Raw genomic sequence first — 24109 nt, forward strand, 5'->3', positions numbered from 1 at the left:
TCTATAAAATGTTTCATCAAACGTTCAAATTTATGTTGCAAATGTTTCATACACATTGACTTTCTGGTAACTGAGCTGTATGGATCTTCACAAGAAAACATGAACAAATTTGAACCCCCACAATTTTCATGGTACAGTCCCAAGTGCGCTTGCGCACAGGTGTAACCGCCCCTCCCGCAGGTGATTTGTTAGGAGGCTTGCTATTGGTGCAGTCTTTTGATAGATTATAAGCAAAACATTAGGAAGTTACCTATTAACGTTGAGAAATAATTTCGATGATTTACATAGATCTGATAAGACAATTAAGTTTCAAAGATTTCACAAAAGCTACTACTAAGACGAGCAACAGTAAACACCTGTTTACAAGAAGATTGACCAATCAGAAAGCCCGTAACAGGTGTCTCTTTGATCAGGTACACTTTGACCTTCAGCTAGGGACGCTACCGTTATTTGCGTTGGCTTTTTAGAAGAATATCCACACTTTTCAACAAAGGTAAGCAAAGTTATCAACTCAACACATGCCAAAATGTTTTTATTGAACAATAATGAGTCCCTAACTGCAGAAATATAACGTTAAAACTGTCACAAATAGTTTAATGATTTGAAAGTTTAGACGCCTTTACACTGAGCGCGTTGTCGAAATTTCACTTCCTGATCAAGAAATCAAGTAAAAGTTGAACTCTTGTAAACTCCAAAACTTTCTTATCATGGCCGGAAATACAGATTTTGATGTTAGCTAATGAATATATATGATATGATGTATATACTTTTCAGGATTAAAAGAGGCTCATGATAAACTCCAAGTTGGTCTAAGCATGTATCCATGGTCTAAGCAAAGAAAACACACAAAGAAAACAACGAGTTTGACTGTTTTTATCGCTCGACCATGGTAATTCTCTCTCATTAGTCGACTAGCTAGAAAAGCAACAAGTCAGCAAATATCTTTTCTAGCTATGCCCTTTCCACTTTTTTATGTCCTCCCCAGGATTTATTCACAGTACTGGCTCTTTACAAATTTGATATTCCCATCTTGCAGTATACGTGCCAAAACCGCGTCAGCAACCCACAGAGGCGAGACCACACTAGAGCAACAATGGGTACGTTACAACTTTTTAAAGCTCCATAAGTGATTTCTTGTAATGAAAGCATCCGAACTGATGTAAATATTGCTGTGTGAAAGCTCAGAGGCATGCCTATAGCCAAGTAGTAATTGTTAGAGTTCGTCGATGTCATACCTCCGCCCATATTTTATAACTTTTCATGACTTTGCTCCAGCTACACAAAAACTTTTTTTTAAATGTCATTATGTTTAAACTGTTATGAACCATGATTACTGAATATGTTCCAATCATATTTTCATACATTGTATATATTTTGTGTTAATCTGTTTTGATGTACCATGCATGTCTGTTTATGTTTTTTGTCTTACTTTGAAAATTTAATAAAAAAGAAAGTGAAGAAAAGACATTTCAAATATACAGAGATTATGGTAAAATATCTGTCGCTATGAAATATTTAAGATTCTTAAATATGAGTGCAAAATATTATCATTTATTAATCAAAATGATGTCATAGATTCTATTTAAGCAATGCTGATTGCCATTTAAGCTACAGATACCTTAAATGTTCATACTAGCTTAAATGTTTTCATTATCATTAACTTTCCTATTTGCTATGCAATTTACCCCCATTTTTATATTACTTAGATAATTGTATTACATACATATACATGCAGTGCATGTCGTATTTGAAATCGTCGTAATCAACACGAATACATTGCAATTTTCCTTCACTAATGTTAATAAATCTCAAGTTCCATTGATCTGTGCCTACAGATAACCCAGCTGTGTTGATGTTGAGTAAGGTATATGGTAAATTAAAAGGAGGAATCTCCACCATATACCGTCGGCTAGCACAAGTACTCAGGGAACATGAACCGGACATCCCGGTGGTTAGTGCTGTGTTAGAAGCAACGGATGAGGACAGGGAGGATGCTACACATGATAAAGTGGAACTGCTACTGCCTGAAATTCAGATAGGTGATCAAAGAACTAAGCCAGATTTTGGCTGGATGACATTTGACCATCGTGCCAAATACCCACATCTCCCCTCGAAGGTAAAAGCCATCGTGGGACACACTGATGGCACAAGCAGAGCAGCATGCCGGATTAAGCAGGACCGCTGTCCAGGTGCAAAAGTCATTCTCTTCATCGACGATATACCAGAGGAGACCGAGCAATACAAGGGGGATGAGGAGGCCATGGGCATTGGGAAGAAGGAAGATTCAATTCTCAAAGATGCTGAAGAAGCAGATACCGTCTTCTCTGTCGGGAACAGGATCTTTGATCACTTTGAGAACCAATTCAGAGCAATACCTGCCAATGAGCGACCTCAACATATAAGATTTGTTCCACGGCCTTCTTGTATCTTCGAACATGTAGATGCTGAATACAAGGACACGGGGACAATGGTGGTCCTGTGCATTAGTAGGGTGGCAGGTGTTGAGAAACTAAATGGACTTGACCTTGCTGTTGACGCGTTGAGCATTGTTGCAGAGAAGAAACCAATCACGTTTCGAGTATGGGGAGTAAACAAAGAAGACAAACAAGCAATAGAGGCGATTCGTGAGCTCCGCAAGTCAGCTAATCTAGAGATAACATTCCTCCCTTACGGTACACAGAAGGACATCTGCAAAAACATGAAGCAGGCCCACCTGGTTCTGGTGCCCTCTCGCGCCGAACCGTTTGGGTTTGTTGGCCTGGAGGCTATTGCAGCTGGAGTTCCGGTTCTCGTGTCTGACAAATCTGGACTGGCAAACCTAATCAACACGTATGCTCGACGTTATCACAACTGCATTGTTAAGACAGACGTTCGGGGCAATGAGCAAAGGAATGCCGCCCACTGGGCTGATTGCATTGAGAAGGTCCTGGAGCACTGCAAGGAAGAGTTCGACACAGCTGCACAGTTCAAGAAGGATCTCTTGGATACAAGATACTGGGAGGAGTCAGAAAGACAGTTCATTGATGCGTGTATATGTGAAGGTATTTACTTTATCCAAATATTTAATAATATTAACCACAAAACTACTTTATCCAAGTGGCATATTCATGTAACGCCCAACATGTACGGTATAAAGGACAGGATGGTATTGGTACCCACGGTTCGCGGAATATCATAATATGCAACCAACGTCAATACAGACATGGTATCGTCTTGTGTATCAACCATGGATTTACGATGTCATGTATTAAAGTTACGGAAACGAAATGCAATATGCCGAACACTGCACATTGAACATATAACATAAAGATGTGGACCAGTAGTAGTATACTTTCTAACTTGCCTCAAGGACTGCGGGAGTTTGCTGTGACCCATATGAGGAACAACCCAGTTATTCACTTTCTAACTTACGCAACTATCCATCAGTGTTGATTATTAAACTCTGTAGACATTGTATCCCGTATAAAGATATAGGTATTGTCCCTCTTTTCAGGAGCATCCAGCGCTACGTATGCAACTCCGGTACCCAACATTGGCATTCAAAGCAACGAAGGTCCCTTTGGGAGCAGTTCCGACGAGGAAAGTCTACAGGAAAACTACAGACTACTGAGGATCAGCGAGAAAATCTTTGATGAAGAAGTACTTAACGATCCAGAACAACTCGAAAGCAGGCTATTGGATTTTAGGGAACACGTTGATGATGCATTGCACTACTTCAAACTGTCATGCAGAGCAAAGTTACGAGTCCAGTACAAAGTCAAGCATCATTATAGGAAGGTACACAGTATGGTATTTTCGCGTTTGGAAAGAGATCTAAGAAGCTTTCCCAAGATGCGCAAGTGCTTTAAGCTGTTCAGTGCAATCTTGAAGAAGATTGAAGATGGATGCGTGCTCTGCACCCTAGAGTTTGAGGACATCCCACATTTGGTGTCATTTCTGAGAGCCTACCGGGATGGGAAGTTGTCGGAAACTTTGACTCAGGAACTCATCACAGAGGAGTTGAAACAGGAAGGAGAAACCGACCTCTACATCCATGTAACACTTCTGGTTGCAAGAGACACTTCGAGTTCAGGTGACGATTACATAATCATGTGTGTGGCTATGACAGTCTTTTATATGACAATTTCGTTATAAAAGGCTATTTCATTTTGCATTTTAATTTCATTACGGCGAAATTTTCTAATGAAAATTGACATTCAACATTCATTAATACACATGAACATTCATTTGGTCACTATAACAGACATTAAGGTTTGTCTTCCTAGTCCGCAATGAACTCGTATGCCAATCGTTGGCCTGTTTGCAATTGATGACCCTGTCTTACCACCTATTCTACATAGGAAATGAACCTATTGAACATGAAGCTGCTGTTAAGGTAAGAGCATAATCTGTAGGTATCTTCGTATAAGATAAAGTGTTTTAGTTTTCTTTTCTCACCAAAAAATGTTTCTCTGGATTTTAGAGTTAAAACATTTAAACGTCTTAATTAGTGATGTCTCTTTCGTGATATGGTTTTAATTCAATTTCATATTGATACACAACCAAGGAAATGGAAGAAGTCGGCCGCGAACTTTGGACCAAGGGAGTAGCACTGGAAACAAAAAGAAAGAAGAAGGTGAGTTATATCAATGAAAAGACATAATTCATTCATAACTTGATTAGAATACCTACTATTTTATCTAACATATCATTGCGGAATAGAAATAAATAAAAGGCGAGAAAATAATAATACGTAGATCTGTCGTTTTCCTGTGTTGTGTTCACTCAACCCTACATATACAATTTTATTGTTGTTTAAAGTTGTCGGAAACTTTGACTCAGGAACTGATCACGGAGGAGATGAAACAGAAAGGAGAAACCGACGTAATACAGCTGGTTGTAGGAGACACTTCGAGTTCAGGTAACAATTACATAATTATGTGTATGGCTATGACAATCTTTTATATAACAATTTCGCTCAAAAAGGCTATTTTATTTAAATTTGCATTTTGATTTCATTACAGCGAAAATTTCCAAAATTGACATTCAACATTCATTAATACACATCAACCGTTTATCCATTTGGTCAGTTTAACAAACATTGACTTCCCAGTCCGCAATGAACTCGCATGCCAATCGTTGGCCTCTTTGACCCTGTCTTACCACCTATTCTACACAGGCAGTGAACCTATTGAACATGAAGCTGCTATCAAGGTAAGAGCATCATCTGTAGGTATCTTCGTCTAAGATAAAGTGTTTTAGTTTTCTTTTTATTGCCAAAAATTATTCTCTGAATTCTAGAGTTATGATACCGAAGTGTCTTGATTACGCTATCGTGATATTGTTTTAATTCTATTTCATATTAATACACAACCAAGGAAATGGAAGAAGTCGGCCGCGAACTTTGGACCAAGGGAGTAGCACTGGAAACAAAAAGGAAGAAGAAGGTGAGTTATATCAATGAAAAGACATAATTCATTCATTACTTGATTAGAATACCTACTATTTTATCAAACATGTCATTGCGGAATAAAAATAAATAAAAGGCGAGAAAATAGTAATACGTAGATCTGTCGTTTTCCTGTGTTGTGTTAACTCAACCCTACATATACAATTTTATTGTTGTACCCTGACTCAGTAGCAGTGGTGGTTTATTCCTGGTATAATTTTTTTTTTCACCTCAGCCTAAACCAAAGACCAAAAAGCAGTTGAAAGCAGCAGAGGACCGTAGGAGAGAGAAGGTACACTTTCTTTTAATTTGTGCATTTTCTTTATGTTTTGAGCAGTATATCCTATTTAACCCCTACCGTAANACGGGGGGGGGGGGGGGGGCTAAAAGTGCCGGCGCCAACTTTGATTTCACCTAGCGTCTGAACGACTACCGCTAGAACGGCCAAACTTGGTGACTTTTCCTAGAATATTGTTGCCAACAATTCTTTATCATTGGAATAAGATAATAATTTTTTGTGTTGCCATGGCAACGGGTTTCTGACAGGCATTTTTTGCTAAATTTAGTACTTATGGTTTCAACAATAGAATTTTATGGGTTCTATGTCAAGTTACTCATGGTTTCTAATATTAATAACATCCCATAAAATTTTATGTAAATTCTATAATTAAATATGCATAATTCATGCTAATTTGATGACGTCATTGTCCAAAATCCAAGATGGCGGACCATATCATTAGAACAGGTATATACGGATTATTTTCATTAAAATTTCATCAATACTTCCATTTCTTTTCCAAAAAAGGTTTAAATGAAGGTCTTTAGTATGTTTAAAATGTATTTTAGGCTTTATCATGGAAAAAAACTATTTGTGAAAATTCAAGATTGATGATCCAAGATGGTGGATATCTTAAATATGCATGACGTCATTTTATGACGTCACCGGTGTTGCTATGGGCAACATAAGACTTAGTACACCCTAATATTCTGTCATAAACACTTTTGGTACAGTTATGTTGAATACCATGTAGTTTTCAGGGAAAAACCTATCTAGACGGTTTGGGCCAATAAAATCACATTAATGACGTCATAATGACGTCATATTACGTCATAATGACATACAAAATGTAGATATGATAAATTTTTACTAGTACACCATCCTCTGAAAATTTGGTGGTCATACGACATACCGTTCGCGAGTTCTGAGGGGGGTCAAAAGAGCCCCCCCCCCGGTCCCCCCATGCCAAAAAAAGCCCGGTCTAGGTAGGGTTAAAGACTAGAGACCGAATTCTATAAAGGTATGGCATGGCCGTGTTGTGACTTACTTGCTCTCTGGAAGGTAGCAGGAACTGCTGATACTCCAGATGCTCGTTGGGTTTTTCAAGTAAGTTAGCGAAATTCTCGATTTGTTCAAGTAGAGTAAATGGGTATGAATCTAGCTGTGATCAAAGTTATACACGTGTTCAAATGTAATACATGTACTGCACAATGTAGGAAAGGGAAGAAATTGGTCGTCAACTGGAGGCAAGGGCAGAGGCACTGAAAGAGGAGAAGAGGAAACAGGTGAGTAAATTTAGACAGTTGCACACCGATGAACAAACTTTTTAACATAGAATTCTGACAATCTTTGATTAAAATGCTCTCGATCTTCTGAAAATGGTTGTAATCATTGTGGAATAAAAACATAATATTGGATATTTTAGACGCCCGGGAAGTGTTAACGTTTTGGTGAATGTATTAGAACTGCGAAGGGGTTGTATGATGTTTTTTCTCCGGGTATTACACCAACATACTAGTACTCCAACCAGTCGTCTGACCTGCTATCATTGTCGTTGGAAAGTCTGAGCTACAGCAAAACTAAGGATTGGTGAACAAATCAATAAAGTACTGTTTTCAGACCGACTACTAAAAAGACAATGAAATAAAGCTTGACGAAGATGGTTGTGGGACTCATCTTTTGAATTACTTCAATGAAGAACATGAATCCAGCTGTGGTTTGGGCTTTGATACTATTATTTTCAAATTATTATACGAGTTCACACTCTATTATACATGCACTTCGCAATGTAGAAAAGGAAGAAAATCGAAGAAATTGGTTCTAAACGTCGGACAAAGACACAAGAAGAGACACCGAAAGAGGAACAGAGGAAGCAGGTGATTAACATTAGATAATTGAATGTATATATATCCATTTATAATTACCTGCCAGTAGGTGGAGATGTTAATGTTATTAAAAACTAAAATTGTCAATCATTAAAATGACTCTTTATCAACCTATTACAGAGAGCATCTGACGGAGAAGAATCGAAAGCACAAGCTGCCATTTCTACAGATTACAGGGAGATGGCATATGAACGCAGTCCGAGAGGAAAAGATGACGCCGACACCGCCAAGGGCTATAAAGACACGAGAGAAGACAGGGAGGAGGAGAGTGACTTAGGTATCGACGTCCTGGATAGCGACTTCGACGAGGAAGTTCAGGACACGGTGGTAGGTACTTCTTATTCACCTTAACTTGTGAATATGCTGGTCTCTGTGTCTGTGTGGAGATGTTTCGATATAATTCTTGCTCCCGCTTGTGTACTTGTGTTTTCGCTGGTATTTGAATGATGTAGTACAGTGATAGGATATCGTAACCGCAGATTCAATGTCCATCTACATAGTATTTCTGCTGGATGGGAGGAAGTGAGATCGGTCTAAATAGTTACTAGGCTTGTCACAGCAAGCTCTTACTGATTAGCTTATTTAGCTTAAGTTTTCGACATGCCCTTTGAAAGTACGTAAGAATAAAAAAAATATTGTATGAATTAAATGTTACAGAAATCCATGGCCGGTTCTAGTCTCAGCTCCAGTCGCTGCTCAACGCCTAGTTCGGCCACTTCGGGCTACAGTTCCAGCACCAGTCTAACCCCTGAGAGTTCACCGATGAGGGTCACCATAACTGAATTGACATTGGGCGAATATGAATTTTCCGACCCGGGCTCTCGTACTGCACCCGAGAAAGTTGAAGAAACCAGCATCGGCAATTTGCGCAGACGTGTTTATCACTACCAGCTAGCTTGCGACAGGTGCTTTCTGAAGGACGAAGGCAAGGATGGCTCAGGGGCATACTCTTACAAACACAAGAATCACAAGTGTCGTGAAAACTTTCTCCTTGCTCGAAAGAAGAATGCAGACGACGCTTTCAAGAAAGTCCGTCCGCGCCCGCAGCACGCTTTCGTTGGAACGTACAAACTTTGCCATCAGTATCAGTCGTCAATGCCATGCAGGCTTGGAGAGCAAAGGTATGACAGAATACTCTGTTTAGAGAAACTAATAGAAGGTTGTGGAAATACCCTGACAACTATTAAGTAAATGAATCTTTTCTGCTCAATTCTATTAAAGTAACTTCGTGGTGTGGTGAAGCCATAATAATAAGTATATATAAAGATTTTATTGATGTTAGAATGTAAGTTAATTAAACATAAAAACCTTGAAATCCTAATGTTTAAATCGATATTACCTAATTGCTAAACCTCAACACAGAAATCCATTAAAGTTTCTGATTAATATGGGATTTTTGCCAGATATATTTTAGCGAAAGCCGTTCAGTCGCTATAGGAGAGTTGGCTCGGACCCCCTTCCGAATAGGTTTAAGGTAAAATATTACCTCAAATGTGTCATGTAACTTGTTTAACTTTCTATTGTTGCTATTTCAGATGCACTTTTGCCCATAATGACATCGAAATGGATCTCTGGACGAGAGAGCGACAAGGAAATTTCAACTATGTAGAGTTGATGTTTCGGCTTTCAAAAACACACGCGTCCAAACCAGATGCTACACAACAGCTACAAGAGAAACACGGGGGCATCTTCCGGTTTCTGTGCAAAAAGTGCTTCCAAAGCAGCCCCGGGGTAAGCAATTAAAAATACGTGTAAATAATTATTGATTATTTAAAGGTGAATTTTATAACTTGAGTCATATAACTATTTACTAGATAAAAGTCAAATGTATATACTAAATTCAATGGAATTATATTTCAGGTACTCAGGGACTCTGCGCTGTGCGACAAACACTCCCCGAAAGGACAACACCAAGACGGCATTGAACTTCTTGTTCACGCCAGCGAAATAAGCAAAGAGGAGACTCTCTATACACCGATAATGCCATTGCCACAGCTGACGGAAAATCAGATTCCACTGTTCTGTGCCTACGTCGACAAATGCAGCAAACCATGTGGACGGGCACACAGCCTAGTCGAGATGGACGTGTGGATGCTGGAGAGAAAGTACGGCATTTCACAACGGCAGCTGGTTGACGCCTCTTTGACAACAACTGAACCCCGTAAAATGACAAAAGAAGAGGAACCAAAACAACAAGTAAAATGCCCGTACAAGCTGCACTTCGTCTGCCGACAGTGTTGGCTGTCCGATCGAGGAGCTGTGAGCAAGTTATCAACTAACAGCAAGACTTGCGAGCGAAACAATCACCCATGGAATGAGGTAAACAGAATGTGTCTGAGCACTGACACCGGGAGGGAAATTCGCCAGCCGCCTAGCCACATGCCGAAGTCGCCTTTTCGGATGTGCCGGCAGGTTCAACAACACAAAGAGTGTCGTATCGGCAAAACGTGCACATATCCTCACAGTCAAGAGGAAATGGAGATATGGACATTCCAGAAGGAAACGAAAAGTAAGATACAAAAATTTTCTCTTATGCATTACTCTCCTATCCTCTTCTCGTTGTTGGTTCACTTTTCTTGTGTGATTTTGAAGGTTATAAGTGTCTTTCCTTGCTCTTGATGTATTACTCGGTAGTTTAACTGTTGTAAAAGCTAAAGCAGATTTTTTAATAATATCTAATAATCCATTGAATGTTGACTACGTATACAGTCTTGGACCTTGAAGAGCTAGTGAATCTTTCACAACAACAACATGCCACACCAAGGCCATCAGCAGCCACAACATCGACGTCCCGTCAAACGTCAAGGCGCACTTCAGACTTCCCGCTACTTAGTCCACAGATCAGTCAGTACTACTGTAACTTGTGTCACAAGACCTGTAGCGGCAGGGTGACGTTCGACCAACACTGTTCCTCCGAGGGACATCAGGCCCGCCTCAGGTCAGACGCAAGCGACAACTGGCAGTACCGCCGTCCGCCGTGGATTGGCCAAGATGAGGAGTACAGACTATGCCAAAGGTGCCTCATTTTTTCATATAAATAGTTGCCTTCAACTCTATTTCACAATTCCTTAGACGAAATGAAGCAATTTAGTTAGTGACACATTTATAAACAGCATCTCTGTTTGGTGAGGCCTGCCCATACGACGTCAGTGCATTCCAAAAACCTCGGTGGGTAGCCTCTGCTGTAATAATTATAACCAACAAAAACAAATAAATAGATGACAAATAAACAGCATCATAATTGCTCAAAACTACTGTTTCTACTAAATGTACCTGATTTTTATGTACCTTTATTTTGATTACTATTTGACAACTCTAAAATGCTGCACTTTAGCCATGCAGCCGGCGCCTGCCAGTACGATGGAGTTGAAGACCGACACAACATCTGTCCGGAAGCGCACAGCCAAGAAGAACTGGACGAGTGGAAGGAGAGACGGCAGCACAGATTGCTCTACATGGAAATGGCACGAAAGCAGAACCTGTTCTCCTACATGGACAAACTCAGGGAAGAGTATGAGAAGACCACAGATGGAACATCAGTAGTGAGTACTCAAGCATTTATAGTACAAATGGTTGTTCTTGTTGCCATGTGTTCGTCCGTTAAGCACCTATATGAGGTCGATGATATTCTGCTGTTTTGAAATTGGGAAATACGAAAGACGACTTACTCAGCATATTCAATCATCACTAGATTGCAGACTCACTGGAGGGAGTCCGTATTGACTGTCCACCTGGCCAGAATGAAAGAGTTATGCTGAAAACAAAGGAAGCAGAGTGCACATGGACTTTCACTGTGACATCTAAGGTGAGTTCTGTTTTAGTGTTTGTTATTTTATTTATCAACTTTTCTTCCCTTCATCAACTGCCAAAGCGTATTTTACAGTTGTCTCTACCATTTACAGTTACATTACTTTCTCTATCTTCCTGTCATTTACCACACTTTTAGTTCCTCAACTAGGAAGCTCGTTGGGCGTTATCTTCTCTTGGAAAACCCACCAACCTGTCTTTTTAGACAAGGTTAGAACTGTCTGTAACTACTGTTTTCTTTCTAATCTATGATAGTGTAGATTCGATTTTATATGACATCTAATATATGCATGTTGGAATTAAGGTAATCAAGACATTGCCATCTTTCTATTTTCCTTAGGACCCGTTAGAGCATGTAGCATTGCTTTTCAATGAGCACAGAACGCACTTCTGTTTGCATGGAGCAAAAGTAGAGGGAAAATGTCAACTGGCGGAGGGTGAACAATTTTCAAATTCCTCTGACAACACCCAGTACAATGTCGAAGTCAAGGGCACGTCTCAGATGTTCGGGGTTTTTCACCAATGGGTTGTTTTCGATTTTGGAAAACGGCCAGTGGTTAGGAAGAACCTTGTGTTGTATGTTGGTAGTGAAGGTGCCGAGCATATGATAGTCACAGCCGACCAGCCTGACTTCGAACGCTGGCACAGTGGGAACAGAAGCATTGTGAAGTTTGCTAAAGAACTCAACCTAGAAGACGACGCATTGCTCGCGAAGTACAAAGAACCAATGGAGGAGCCAGGGATAATTTTGGCAAGACTTTCTCAACGCAAGAAAGAGCTGGACGAAACTATCTACAAGACGCATATGCGGGACCTTCTGTACCTGGAGGAGTTGACAAGAAACAGAGAGATTGCCAGGTAAAACTCCAGAATAAACGAATACATTCATCATAATGGTGCTTTTCTTTTCTATGTAGTCTTAGGCTTTTAGCCATAGTAAATCAATATTACGAAAAAAGCTGGTTTGATTCGCTCTTCGCTAAAAAAAATAGAAATAAATTCCTATGCGTCTATAAACTTACTTCATTGATGCGTGCAATGTATATATGTTTCAGTATTCGCACTGAGACAACTCTGGAGCTGTCCGATCGTATAGAGAGTGGAATTTTCCTGTCTGCTGAGAATGGAACACTGTATGCGAAGCTAAAGCTACAGGATAAACTGAGCGAAGATAGCCCGGCCGGAAAACTCATCCTCAACAACGTCAACACCGTTCTTCTGGCTCAACGAGGAAGCGCTACAAATAAGGTTAAAGAATTCGTTCTTCTGTCAAGAAATGATAAAGCAATAGTGTTTCATAAAACTTTATCATAAATGAATTTTGCAAACACAATTGTAAATGTGTAAGACAGTTCAAACGACAACACTTTACTTTGTTAAAACCATTCGTACTTTCCCCTAAGGTCTACGAAGCCGACATCGTTCGATTAAAAGGTTTTGAAGGATGGCGAAAGGAGGAAGTCTTTCTTCAACTGTCCAGAAGCTGCTGCGAAGACCTGGATCTCAAATCTGGCTCAACCGCCGAGTTTGAAGTCCGCTTCCAGTTGAACCGGTTGCCGTTCTGCAAGATGCACTTCGCTGTGGACAACATGGTGGCGCTTCATGCCATCGTCCCCAAAAGGACAGACATGTCTTGGGTGAAGATGGTGGAGTCATTGCCAGCACAGAAAGTGCAGGACAAACAGCTAAGCGTGAAACAGAAGACCGCTGTCACTCGCATCATTAGCAGGATAGGACACAATGACCCACCTGTGGTGCTGTACGGTCCTTTCGGTACTGGCAAGACTAGAACGATGGCTTCGGCTGCCATTCAGCTTCTCCAGCAGCCAGGCACAAATGTTCTCATCGCGACACAATCCAATAGGTCAGTTTTGCAATTTCTTATCCTACATCAAATCTTTTGAATGCAGCAAATTCAAATGCATGTATTTATGAGACGCGTACATTCTATACCATCATTGCCAACCAAGTCTTTGTGGCGAAAATGACCGTAGCAATTGCATCTATTTTACACTAACGTACATGTCGTCCGAACCACAGTGCGGCTGACTTGTACATCAGAGACTACTTCCATAAACACGTCACATCTGGTCGTTCAGAGGCGACACCGTTACGTGTGTACGCCAAAGAGCGCCGCCTGGAGACCGTGGACGACATCGTCAAGCAGTACTGCAAACTGGACCCCGGCAAGACGTCGTTCGCCATGCCCGAGATGGAAGACATCATGAAGCACCGTATCGTCATCGTCACCCTCACCACCTCCATGTACCTGATCCGGATGGGCATCAAGCGGGGACACTTCACTCACATCCTGCTGGATGAGGCAGCTCAGGCCATGGAGTGTGAAACCATCCTCCCGCTCTGTCTGGCCGATTCCACCACGCGTATCGTCCTCTCCGGGGACCACAAACAGATGAGCCCGAAAGTATACTCCACAGAAGCGTGCGACTTATCGTTTGACAAGTCCTTGTTGGAGCGGATGGTGCAAAGGTAAGATTATAATCTTCGATTGAATTCTTTACACAATATTTTGACCAGGCTATAAGTTAAAAACAGGAGTTTGTCGACTATCCTGTGCCACTAAAATATGAATTGCCCATATGATTAAAGTGATTATTTTCCAATAAAAAGGTACATCAGCCTTGGCAAAGGCACAGAGGAGAAAGCGAAAAATCCATTCCTCGTCATGCTGACGGACAACTACCGTTGCTGCAAGGAGATTGTCCAGTTCCTGTCGCAAAGTTTCTACGGTGGGCTGAATTCCAAGAGCGTGGGCCAGCCTCGCCATCCGCGGTGGTACCCGCTCACCTTCTTCAGCGCCGAGGGAGAAGACAAGACGGGAGACTACAGCACATCGTACTTCAACATGGCTGAGGTAAGCTAATCTATCTTTTGATTATCATAGATTTATTATTCAACAGGACAATAAAAGGCTTTGCTTATAATTAGATGGCATCATGAACGAGCAAGATAATATATAAATAGACCGCCATGACAAAGGGGTACTACATACAGGTTCTAGCTTGTTATAACTTAAGTTGTCCTTTTTGTTTTACCAAAGGTGTTGGAGATCTTAGAGAGAGTAGAGCAGCTGGTGGAAGACTGGCCGGAGGAGTGGGGTGCTAGGAGCATGAAAGACATCGGAGTCATCACACCATACCACTATCAGGTCAGCAACTCATCCTTACTGCACTATTGATTTGAAGCCTTGGGGATGATTCTAGATGTTGTAATCATAGTTAACAATGCTCGAGTACATGCTCCGATTGTCTTTTCACAGACGCAGATTATCAGAAAAGAGCTGCGCCAGAAAGGTTTGGGTGCTGTTACAGTGGAAATGGTAAACAACATCCAAGGTACGGTCACCATGTCCATGATCCCGTAGTGCAATTAACCTATTGTATCACCATGTCAATGTTATGTACTATAGATATTGCTATATTGCTTGTTAGGTACCTTAACATTTAAAGATTGGTTAGCTCCTATATATATGTATGTCAGCTGACAGTTCTTTCGACAATGTTTTATATAGTGTCTGTCTTTGTGGTAATAACCACACGTTTGTGTCTTAATAACGAAACCCCTCTTCAGGTAAGCAGTTCAGGGCAATCTTTATCAGCACAGTCAGGACCAGAGCAACCTGTGACCCAAAGAACGACAGAAACAGCTACGGCTTCCTGTCAGACAGTAAGCTCCTGAACACCGCCATGACCAGGGCACAGTCCCTTGTCGCCGTGGTAGGAGACCCACACGCGCTGTGTTCACGAGGAGCTTGCCAAAGAGTCTGGCAAAACTTCATCTCCGAATGTGAGAAGAACGAAAGTCTTTTCCCAAAGACCCTCACAATGAGCCAAATCTATGAAAGAAGTGAGAGCACACCACTCAACCCAGAAGCACAGCCCTTCATTCCAAGAGCTCCTACAACTTCCAGCATACAGATTCATGGAGTCTCTCCACCGTGGTCTACACTAGGATCACTTGCCAAGCAGCCTACGAAAATAGATGAGTCAGACGAAATCATCAAACAGCTCATTCTTGAAACTCTTGAAGACGAGAACGAACAAGAAGCAAGGCATTTCCAAGCACAGGAGTTCGACCCCGACAATGTCAGCGTGGTGCCACGTCAAAACGACCCATCGCAAGTATATCTACACTACAGTGTAAGACGCCCAGCCCCACCAAGACCGGAGAAACGTCCCCGTCTGTCAGCAGACGACGCCGAAAGGGAGTACGACTCCGGTGAGGATGAGCCGTTTGACCCCACACAGGATGAGGTTCAAGAGGAGAGCGACAAACAATGCTTCTATACCAACTACTCACCAGACGAACTGGAAAACCTTCTCCGAACTGAACCAGAAAGGTACAGAAGATGCAGGCTGGTCGTGACGGGGACTCGCACAGCATACGGTCAAGTCATTGGTACAGACGAAGACGACATTGTAATTACCGGAAGAAGAAACCGAGGATTGGGCTGGGCAAACGACGAAGTGATGGTAGAAATTCTCGAGCATACTGACCAAGAGACCGAAGTATTCATGACTCCAACAGACACCAAAAGAGGAAAAGTAGTTGGAGTCATTAGATCAGCTGTTAACCTGCACCTGAGGAAGTTTGTATGTTTTGTTGACGACAACAACCCTAACGTAATGGTCCCCATAAACACAGATGCACCAAAGTTGATGACCTACTTTGGCAAAGAGAACAGACGCCAAAATAGTGTTCGTGTGTACAGCTACATGCCAGACGCTTCCATCAGGTTCAAGAAGTATGAAACCATTGACCCCACGGATCCTTACAAGAAGTTGTTTGTCGTTAGATTCTTGAAGTGGACGCCGAGGTACGTCTACCCTCTGGGCGTTGTTACGGATGTCATCACCCCAGATAACACGCTAGATACAAACATGGCCATACTCAACAACAGGTTCAATGTCCCCAGCAAGTACAGGGGGAAGGTCGCGGAAGACGTAAACAGACGATACTTCGTCGATTGGGAGATCCCAGCAGCGGAAAGGAAAAGAAAGGACTTGTCCAAAACGCACACGGTGTTTACCGTCAACCAACCAGAAGCTATGGATTTGAGCCACGCCTTCAGTGTAGAAAAGAACCACGATGGAACCTACACTATAGGAATACACGTCGCTGATGTCAGTTACTTCGTCCCAACTGGGACTGATTTAGACAAAGAGGCTAAGGAGAGATCAACTACTCTCTATCCCAAGACTGGGAAACCACCAGTCTACATGATCCCGAAAAGACTGAGTGAAGGGGTCTGTAGTCTGCTACCCAACAAGGACCGCCTGACACTTTCCCTCTTTGTGACTTTCAACAGTCGCCGCAGGGAAGTTGTCGAGAAACCAAAATTAGAGAGATGCGTCGTCCAGTCTCGAGCAAAGCTGACCTATGAACAAGCAGAAGACATAATCGATGGGCGAGGTTCATCGTCAGTACTGCGGGAAGTACAAGAGAGTGTCCGCACATTGCACAAAGTAGCAGCGACCAGTCGGGAAAAGAGGCTTGGTCCATCTCATCTCTACAACCGACCAGATGAGGTCAAAGACGGAGCTGTAAAAGCTCACAAAATGGTGGAAGAAATGGTGGTGCTAGCAAACACCCAAGTGGCCCAGATCTTGGTACAGAGGTATCCTAGAACAACTCCTGTACGCGTCCAGCAGCCTCCAAAGAAGGAGAAGCTTGAGAACTGGAGAAAAGATTATCCTGGCCTCTCCGGCTATTCAGAAGAGTTTTCCCAAGTGTTGCCGACCTTGGGTCCACCACCCGAAAACATCCCCTTAATTAAGGAGGTTTGGGATGAGATCAGCAGCGCTGCTTTTCACGGCAACCTTGACAAGATACAGCAACTGGTGGGCACAGATGACCATCACCCGAGCTTGGCCCGAGCACTGAAGCAACTACGTAGCATCCAAGACAGAGCTATGTTCAAGTGTTCTACTCAGGGTGAAACTGAGCAGCAAGCATACACCTTCTTCACGTCCCCAATTCGCAGGTACATCGACGTCGTAGTTCATCGCCTTGTAGTGGCTTCCATAAGACGCAAACCGTCGCCATACACTTCGGATGAAATAAAAGAGATATGCAGTCACTACAACATCATGGAACACGACGCAAAGACGTACGAAAGGGAAACGTTGGTTTTGAAGCTTGCGCACCATTGCATGATCAAGCCAGAAGTCGTCTACCCTGTTATTGATACCATTAACAGACAGGAGATGCAGCTCCTCGTGCCGTCGGTACGCCACACAGGGTCTCTTCACTGGGGTGTATCATTCAACCTTCTAAAGCCAGCAGCTCTACCTAGCCTTGAAGACGAAGAAGAGTCAGTCGAGGTGAGATGGAGCCAGCGGATTTATGACACCGCACCAAACAGGACACTACTGCCTCCGCATTCGATGCGTCACAATCCTCTGCAACTCGACAGTGAGATGTATGTAGTAATGATACCAGGTCAAGATTGGCAGAGGCTAGGGCAACATGTACTGGCGGAAAATGTGGAGCTCATACAAAAAGTCGTTAGGGATATCGAGGACGTCGTTGGTATGAAGTCGAGGCAGCAGTTGGAAGCATCATCTGAATCAAGGGAAGGTCAGTTCGTACACGCCCGTATCCTCCAGAGGGCGTACAAACCAGGCCAAGTCATCAAGATACAACTGATTGGAGACACGAGGAAGGGCTATTTGTCGCCATGTATCCAGTTGTTCAACCTGACCTCAAAGCTGGACGTATGCCTCGATCACAGAAGAAACGCAGTGACCAGGTTTGCTGTACCCGCCACACGGACTGTAGCCAACATGCTGAGTTACAACTCTATAGAAGCGTACCAGGATCAGTGGTTGCCCATCATGGCGGTGGAAGCGGCTCACTGTGCTGTGGAAAACAACGAGTCAGTCACTGTCCATGGCGCATTCATTAGTTGGACGAAACAACAAACACATGAGGGCACAGACTACTATGGTAAAATCAGTCTCGAGCAAGAGTTTTGCAGAGAACGCCATATCCGCTTTACCCAAGGCGAAACTTCGGCCGATGGCGATGCTGACAGTGGGAAATACTTTGACTACATCTGCGTGCGCTATACTGGCGTAAGAGCGACGATGACTGAGGACGGCCGGTTTGACATCGCTACTGACACGACAGATGAGGAATCCCCCCTCGTCTGTTGGGTGGGCCACTGCCTGGTGATGCCCAGAGGGAAGGGCAGTAAACGTGAGGACACAGTCCCTATCAAGCTTCACCAGCACCTCATGGCGTTCCCTGACGCTCTCCTGCACCACGGCTCGACTATTCCCGCAACCATAGAGATCATCACCAAGACTCTACCTGACATGTGAGAAACCTATTATTTATATAATATGTAAGAATTTTTAGTTATCAAAAATATGATTTCGTTAAATCCTGCCTGATGATTGACGTTGTGATATTGTCTTGTACTAAAAATGTTGTTATTCCCAGACGCATGGAGGACGCGGTAAGATGGCTGAGTAGTTCGTCAGAATTAGTCCAACAAATTGCCATGGGGAAACCCATTACCGCTAAAGGTAAGCAAAGTTTTAAGACGCCTGTGTTACGCCACATAATTTGCTGTATGCTGGTGTTGATTTTACATGCAAATCTCTCAACAGTTAACGACTCCAGGAAGAATAGTGAGTATATGCGTATGCTTATACTCACTAATGGACATCCTTCAAATCAACAAATAAACGCGTACTATACCTGATTTCACTGGCAATTTGGTCAATGTAAGTCCAAAGGGGACGAAAAACTCGGGAATATATAAAATGAAAAATTCATTAACAGAATCTGGTGTGCTTTTATAGTTATACAGCTCTAAATGGTATGTGTTATGTGGAGTCTAACTTGTACTTTTCTGTGTTGCACAGACAATAAGCGGGCAAGAGAAGTTCCCATTAAGTCGCTGCCAACCTTCCTTCCGCTGAACGAGGTCCAGGAGCAGGCTGTAAAGGAGGCTATTCGACAACCGTTCACTCTCATCCAGGGTCCACCCGGTATGTATAGTATCTCTTTTCTTTTTTGTTGGAGGGGGGGGGGGCAGAAGTCTTTTCATCTTGGCAATGATATCTCAAGTTGCCTATTTTGCCTATTGCCTATTTGGACATATTACACATGCCTTCACATGTCTTCATTTCCAATATGCATGAAATATCATTTCCACGCCCACCGTTTCAATCATCTATATGACCGATTCAATTGAAATGCATGACTGCATACCGACCACACTTATTTCATCAACATTTCTTTTTGGGTGATTACTTCCTGGCTACTATACATTCAAGCCACGATGCCACATTTATGCTTCCTTTGACATTGCATCATTAGGTACCGGGAAGACCGTGACAGGTGTGCACATAGCGTACTACCTGGTACAGATGAACAAACTGGCTGAGGAGTCCGACATCGGAGAAGAGACGTGTCATCTTCAGGTCCTGTACTGTGGACCATCCAACAAGGCAGTAGACGTGGTCACTGGTAAGGTCAACAAAAATATCATCGAAAAGCCATAAAACTGAAAAGCAAATTCAAAATACTACACATTTTAAGTTGGAAACATTGTACATTATCCAAATCAAAAAATGTTACGTTACATATGTGAGCCTTTCGTTCTAATTGTTCATGCATATTCCTTATAATCTACATTTATCGCACAAATTCATGGGAAACCGCTGTGATTTATGTTAAAAATATGCACTGGGTTGAAAAACTAAATGTATTGGCTGATGGACATTCATTTTTTCAGGATACATGAAAAGGATAGGAGAGCTGAAGATTGTTCGTGTGTACAGCGAGTTGATAGAGAAAGAAGAGTTCCCCATGCCAGATGATCCGGTCCATCCACACAGATGTAAAAGGTAAGGTACAGACAGTTGTGGTAACCGCGGTTGGCCCAGATACTGGGTTGAAATGCCCTCGGTAAATGCAAGACTTTCTTCATTTCACTAAGATGGAGATGAGGGCATCTAGCTTCGGTTATGGACATCTCTAGGATAGGAAGTTCGACGGATATCCTGTATTTGGAGAGGACCACACCTCGGCCACGAGTACGTTAAAGAACCAACCGTAAAAACATTGCCCTTCTTGGTTGTTTCCCCCCAGCGAAAAAGAGTCGAAGATAACAAAAGAACACGACGATGTTTCGCTGCACCACCTCATCCGCAAACCTAGCAATCCCTACGGCATGGAAATCAGAGAGTATGACAGTCGCTTCAGAGACCCCAACTACCGCATGACAGATGCAGACATCATGAACTACAGAGACCTGATTAGCAAAGCCAAGGTCAGTACATGGGGCCAGTAGCTTTCTTCATCTATTGTTTCCTTAATTAAATTATTCACTATATAGTTTTGTTACATGGTTCATTAACGGCTATCTTATATAAACATTTAAGTATGGAGGAGCTGCCTTATATTATATTATCATTTTTAAGTAGTCCTATTAGCTCACCTGAAATAACTGTCATTATCAAACGCACCTGCACACGGAATGGTAAACAAACAAGTAGCTTGCTAAAGCATTAAATGTCTTTTCATTCGAGGCATATCACATAAGGATTATTTGGCCTCGCCTCTGTATTTCTTGATTACTATAAGCCATGGGAAATATCTAATTGGTAATGTCTACTTGCAGGTTCATGAGCTGAAACAGAAGCATGTGATCCTGTGCACCTGCACGGCTGCGGCCAGTCCACTGATGGGCAAGGCGACTAACATCGAGCAGTGCATCATTGATGAGTGCGGTATGTGCACAGAACCGGAGAGTTTCGTCCCAATGGTCGGGGTTCCCGGGTAAGAGTCAAAACTTTGCAATAGATTTGTGATTTGTAATAGTGTTGCCATGCATGCCCATCTTTCCGTAATAGTCAACAGTTATATCTAACTTTTAACAAACTTTCGTCCTATTGGTGCAGGTCCGACAACCCCAAACAAGTCATTCTTATAGGTGATCACCAGCAGCTGAGGCCTATTGTTCTGGAGAAGACGTCACAGCAACTTGGACTCGATATATCACTGTTCCAACGGTATGCCTGGCGAGCAACCATGTTGACAACACAATATCGCATGGTAAGGATATGTTCTATTATTGATGTAAGGATCTGATCCACTCAGCGATTCAGGGAAAACAACAGGAACACCACAGAGAAACCTATCCCTTATTTTATACCTTAGAAGTGCGAGACAAAGATTTTAATATAGAAGCAGTTACTCTACGTACTAGTTACATTATTTACTCGAATGGACCACCGTGATCGTGCCCACATCAATGTCGGTGCCTAATTTCCTCCACCCAATGTTTGTACATGTACATTGTATAATTCATCGTATCCAACCCAATTCAAATCTTATCTTATGAAGAATTCACCCAACAACAATTGATATCCCAGTGAAGAAGCACCATCGGCACAAGTAATATTAATCATGTAACTCTTTATTGACAGCACGAAGCCATCTGCAGCTTTCCGTCCCGAATGTTCTACGCGAACAAACTTAATACCGACCCATCCGTTACAACGAGATCAGCGCATGCAGTGGACAGGCTGTGGCCAGGAGGACAAAACAGGCCCTTGGCCTTCTGCCATGTGGTCGGGAGGGAAGAGGTCCAGACAACTAGAACGCCAGAGGGTAGCCAGATGTCAAGGAGCAATGCAAAGGAGGCGGACATGGCGGTAAGAAACATGAACATTGTGCAGTCTCACCAAACACATCATTTGGCATCCATGACCAACCCATCTAACATATCGTTCCCTTCGATATATATGGAGCTTCATTTGACATCCAATGGGTATTCAACCGTGCATATGAATTATGTTACACTATGTCAGGTAGTCGTTATATTTGGCACCTTTCTCTAACCATTGAACAGGCCGCGTAAATCATAGTCCATGTCAATAGTTTTTAATAGACATGGGAAACAGTGACTCTGTTACAGTCTATTTCAGTGTAGCCCCAGCACTGCAAGCAGATGAACACGATTTACCATTTTATGTATCGTACTGTACTGAATGTTGCACTGATGTTTCTTACAGGTGAAGATGGCAATCTGCTTGGTGATGGAGCACAATATCAGACCTGAAGACGTTATGCTGTTGTCCCAGTACCGGGCCCAACATTCACTAATCAAGGAAAAGCTGTCAGAGCACAAGAAGAAGCTAGGCGACGGGAGGTTGGAACAGATTGGAGTCAACACAGTGGTTAACAGTCAAGGTAAGAATTCGGAAAAGAGTTTCATCAGGTTGGTAACTTACATGGTATCATTTTACATAAAATTTGAATATTCTTACGTTCCATTTACACAGGGAGCGAGTGGGACTACGTCATCTTTTCCACAGTAAGGTCTCTTTCGTTGTACGAGATTGAACAGAACCCTTCCCCCAGCTGGCTCCGGAAGTACCTGGGTTTCATCACAGACCAGAACCAGGTGAACGTCGCCATCACTCGAGCCAGGAGAGGACTGTGTATTATCGGTGGGTTACCCTGTAAACTGTCTTCTTCTGGACTGCACACTATGCTAAACAATAATCACCATCCAAATTTAATATTCAACATTTTTTGTTCATCTTTCTTTTCAACATTCTTCAGCGCGGTGCAAAAGCATGCCGACCGATAATGATAATGAGATGTACATTGTAGTCTAAGACACATTAGATGCTGTACTCGGTATTCAAGCTTTTACGTGACAAGCATATTAAAAGTTTCTTCTCATTTCCCATACTGTGTAGGTAACAAGAACCTGCTGAGAGTCCATGCTGTATGGAACAAGCTGATTGAAGAGTACGAAGAACAGAAGTGCCTTGTGGAAAACAAAAACTTCTTGACTCGTGCCCCATCTCTTCAGACTACAGGAACATTGCAGTGAGAAATGTTGCTAACATAATGCCTAAACTGAAATTATTGTAAGTGGCCTTAAAGTTACTATCATTATTTTGTCAAAATAGGCAGTGAAACAATTCTCTATTTCAGAATGTTTACTCAATCTTCAGTCAATTGCTGCATTAAAAAATAGGAGAAATTATCATCAAAGTTCTGACAGATTTTACTGCTAGTTGGTAGCAAATGCGCACAGAAATGATTAAGCTAGGAACAAAAGTGTTAACTTTATCCTGATGATGTCTTTCGAATGCAGGTCCTTGGTACAAAACGTATGTCTGCTTATCGTCCTAAATGACTTTCCAAGCATAAAGCATTTTCGTTGCATTGTAATTTTTTATGGCAACCAACTTCTCATCTTCACTAATCATGGAGACATCTAGCCAGGAGCAGTTATACTAATCAATTAATATATACCTCAGCTTCTATTATTTGGTGCAAACTACTTGTAGTTGGTGCAAACAAAATGTAAATAAATGCATTTGTATACATTGTACATGTAGCTTGGTTCCTCAGACAGTTAATATTCTGTTCAGTGCCATCTGCCCATGTCAATCTGCCCAGGACGATTTTCCATTCTTAAATGCAGCTATTTTCATCCTAACAAAGATATCCCTGTACAAGGGAACCAGACGTAGTCAGATATGACAGAATAACGGTATTTTGTGCTATGAAATAGTGGACACATGCAAGCCTTAGGGTATTTTTTAAATTGTTGACTAGCTTTGATATGGCGTGAAATTGTTGCAGGTCAAGAATGTTCTACTTTGAAACATGACTTTTAACAAAGTACAATGTATATATTCTCTACATGTT

The 24109-nt window shown here is 42.2% G+C and overlaps 2 protein-coding genes across 2 annotated transcripts; both read left to right on the forward strand.

Annotated features, from left to right (window-relative positions):
• The first annotated feature begins 1530 nt into the window (after positions 1-1530).
• LOC109483324 lies at positions 1531-8298 on the forward strand. Its single transcript, XM_019786312.1, has 12 exons — positions 1531-1534; positions 1836-3041; positions 3494-4072; positions 4341-4375; positions 4547-4615; positions 4822-4900; positions 5159-5193; positions 5358-5426; positions 5664-5720; positions 6923-6991; positions 7712-7918; positions 8269-8298. The coding sequence occupies exons 1-12, from the start codon at positions 1531-1533 to the stop codon at positions 8296-8298; spliced, it is 2439 nt and encodes an 812-aa protein (XP_019641871.1).
• A 55-nt stretch (positions 8299-8353) lies between these two features.
• Positions 8354-24016, forward strand: LOC109483325 (helicase with zinc finger domain 2-like). The gene is made up of 25 exons (XM_019786313.1): positions 8354-8712; positions 9127-9322; positions 9452-10100; positions 10301-10607; positions 10926-11133; positions 11283-11396; positions 11739-12256; positions 12454-12646; positions 12802-13262; positions 13439-13888; positions 14030-14273; positions 14460-14567; positions 14679-14754; positions 14990-18740; positions 18866-18951; positions 19294-19419; positions 19751-19900; positions 20169-20280; positions 20525-20705; positions 21057-21214; positions 21337-21490; positions 21865-22092; positions 22453-22630; positions 22723-22890; positions 23146-24016. The coding sequence occupies exons 1-25, from the start codon at positions 8354-8356 to the stop codon at positions 23280-23282; spliced, it is 9312 nt and encodes a 3103-aa protein (XP_019641872.1). The 3' UTR covers positions 23283-24016.
• Positions 24017-24109: the final 93 nt, after the last annotated feature.

This window comes from Branchiostoma belcheri, unplaced genomic scaffold (genome assembly GCF_001625305.1).
Source record: "Branchiostoma belcheri isolate BF01 breed outbred unplaced genomic scaffold, Haploidv18h27 scaffold64, whole genome shotgun sequence".
Taxonomy (NCBI): Eukaryota; Metazoa; Chordata; class Leptocardii; order Amphioxiformes; family Branchiostomatidae; genus Branchiostoma; species Branchiostoma belcheri.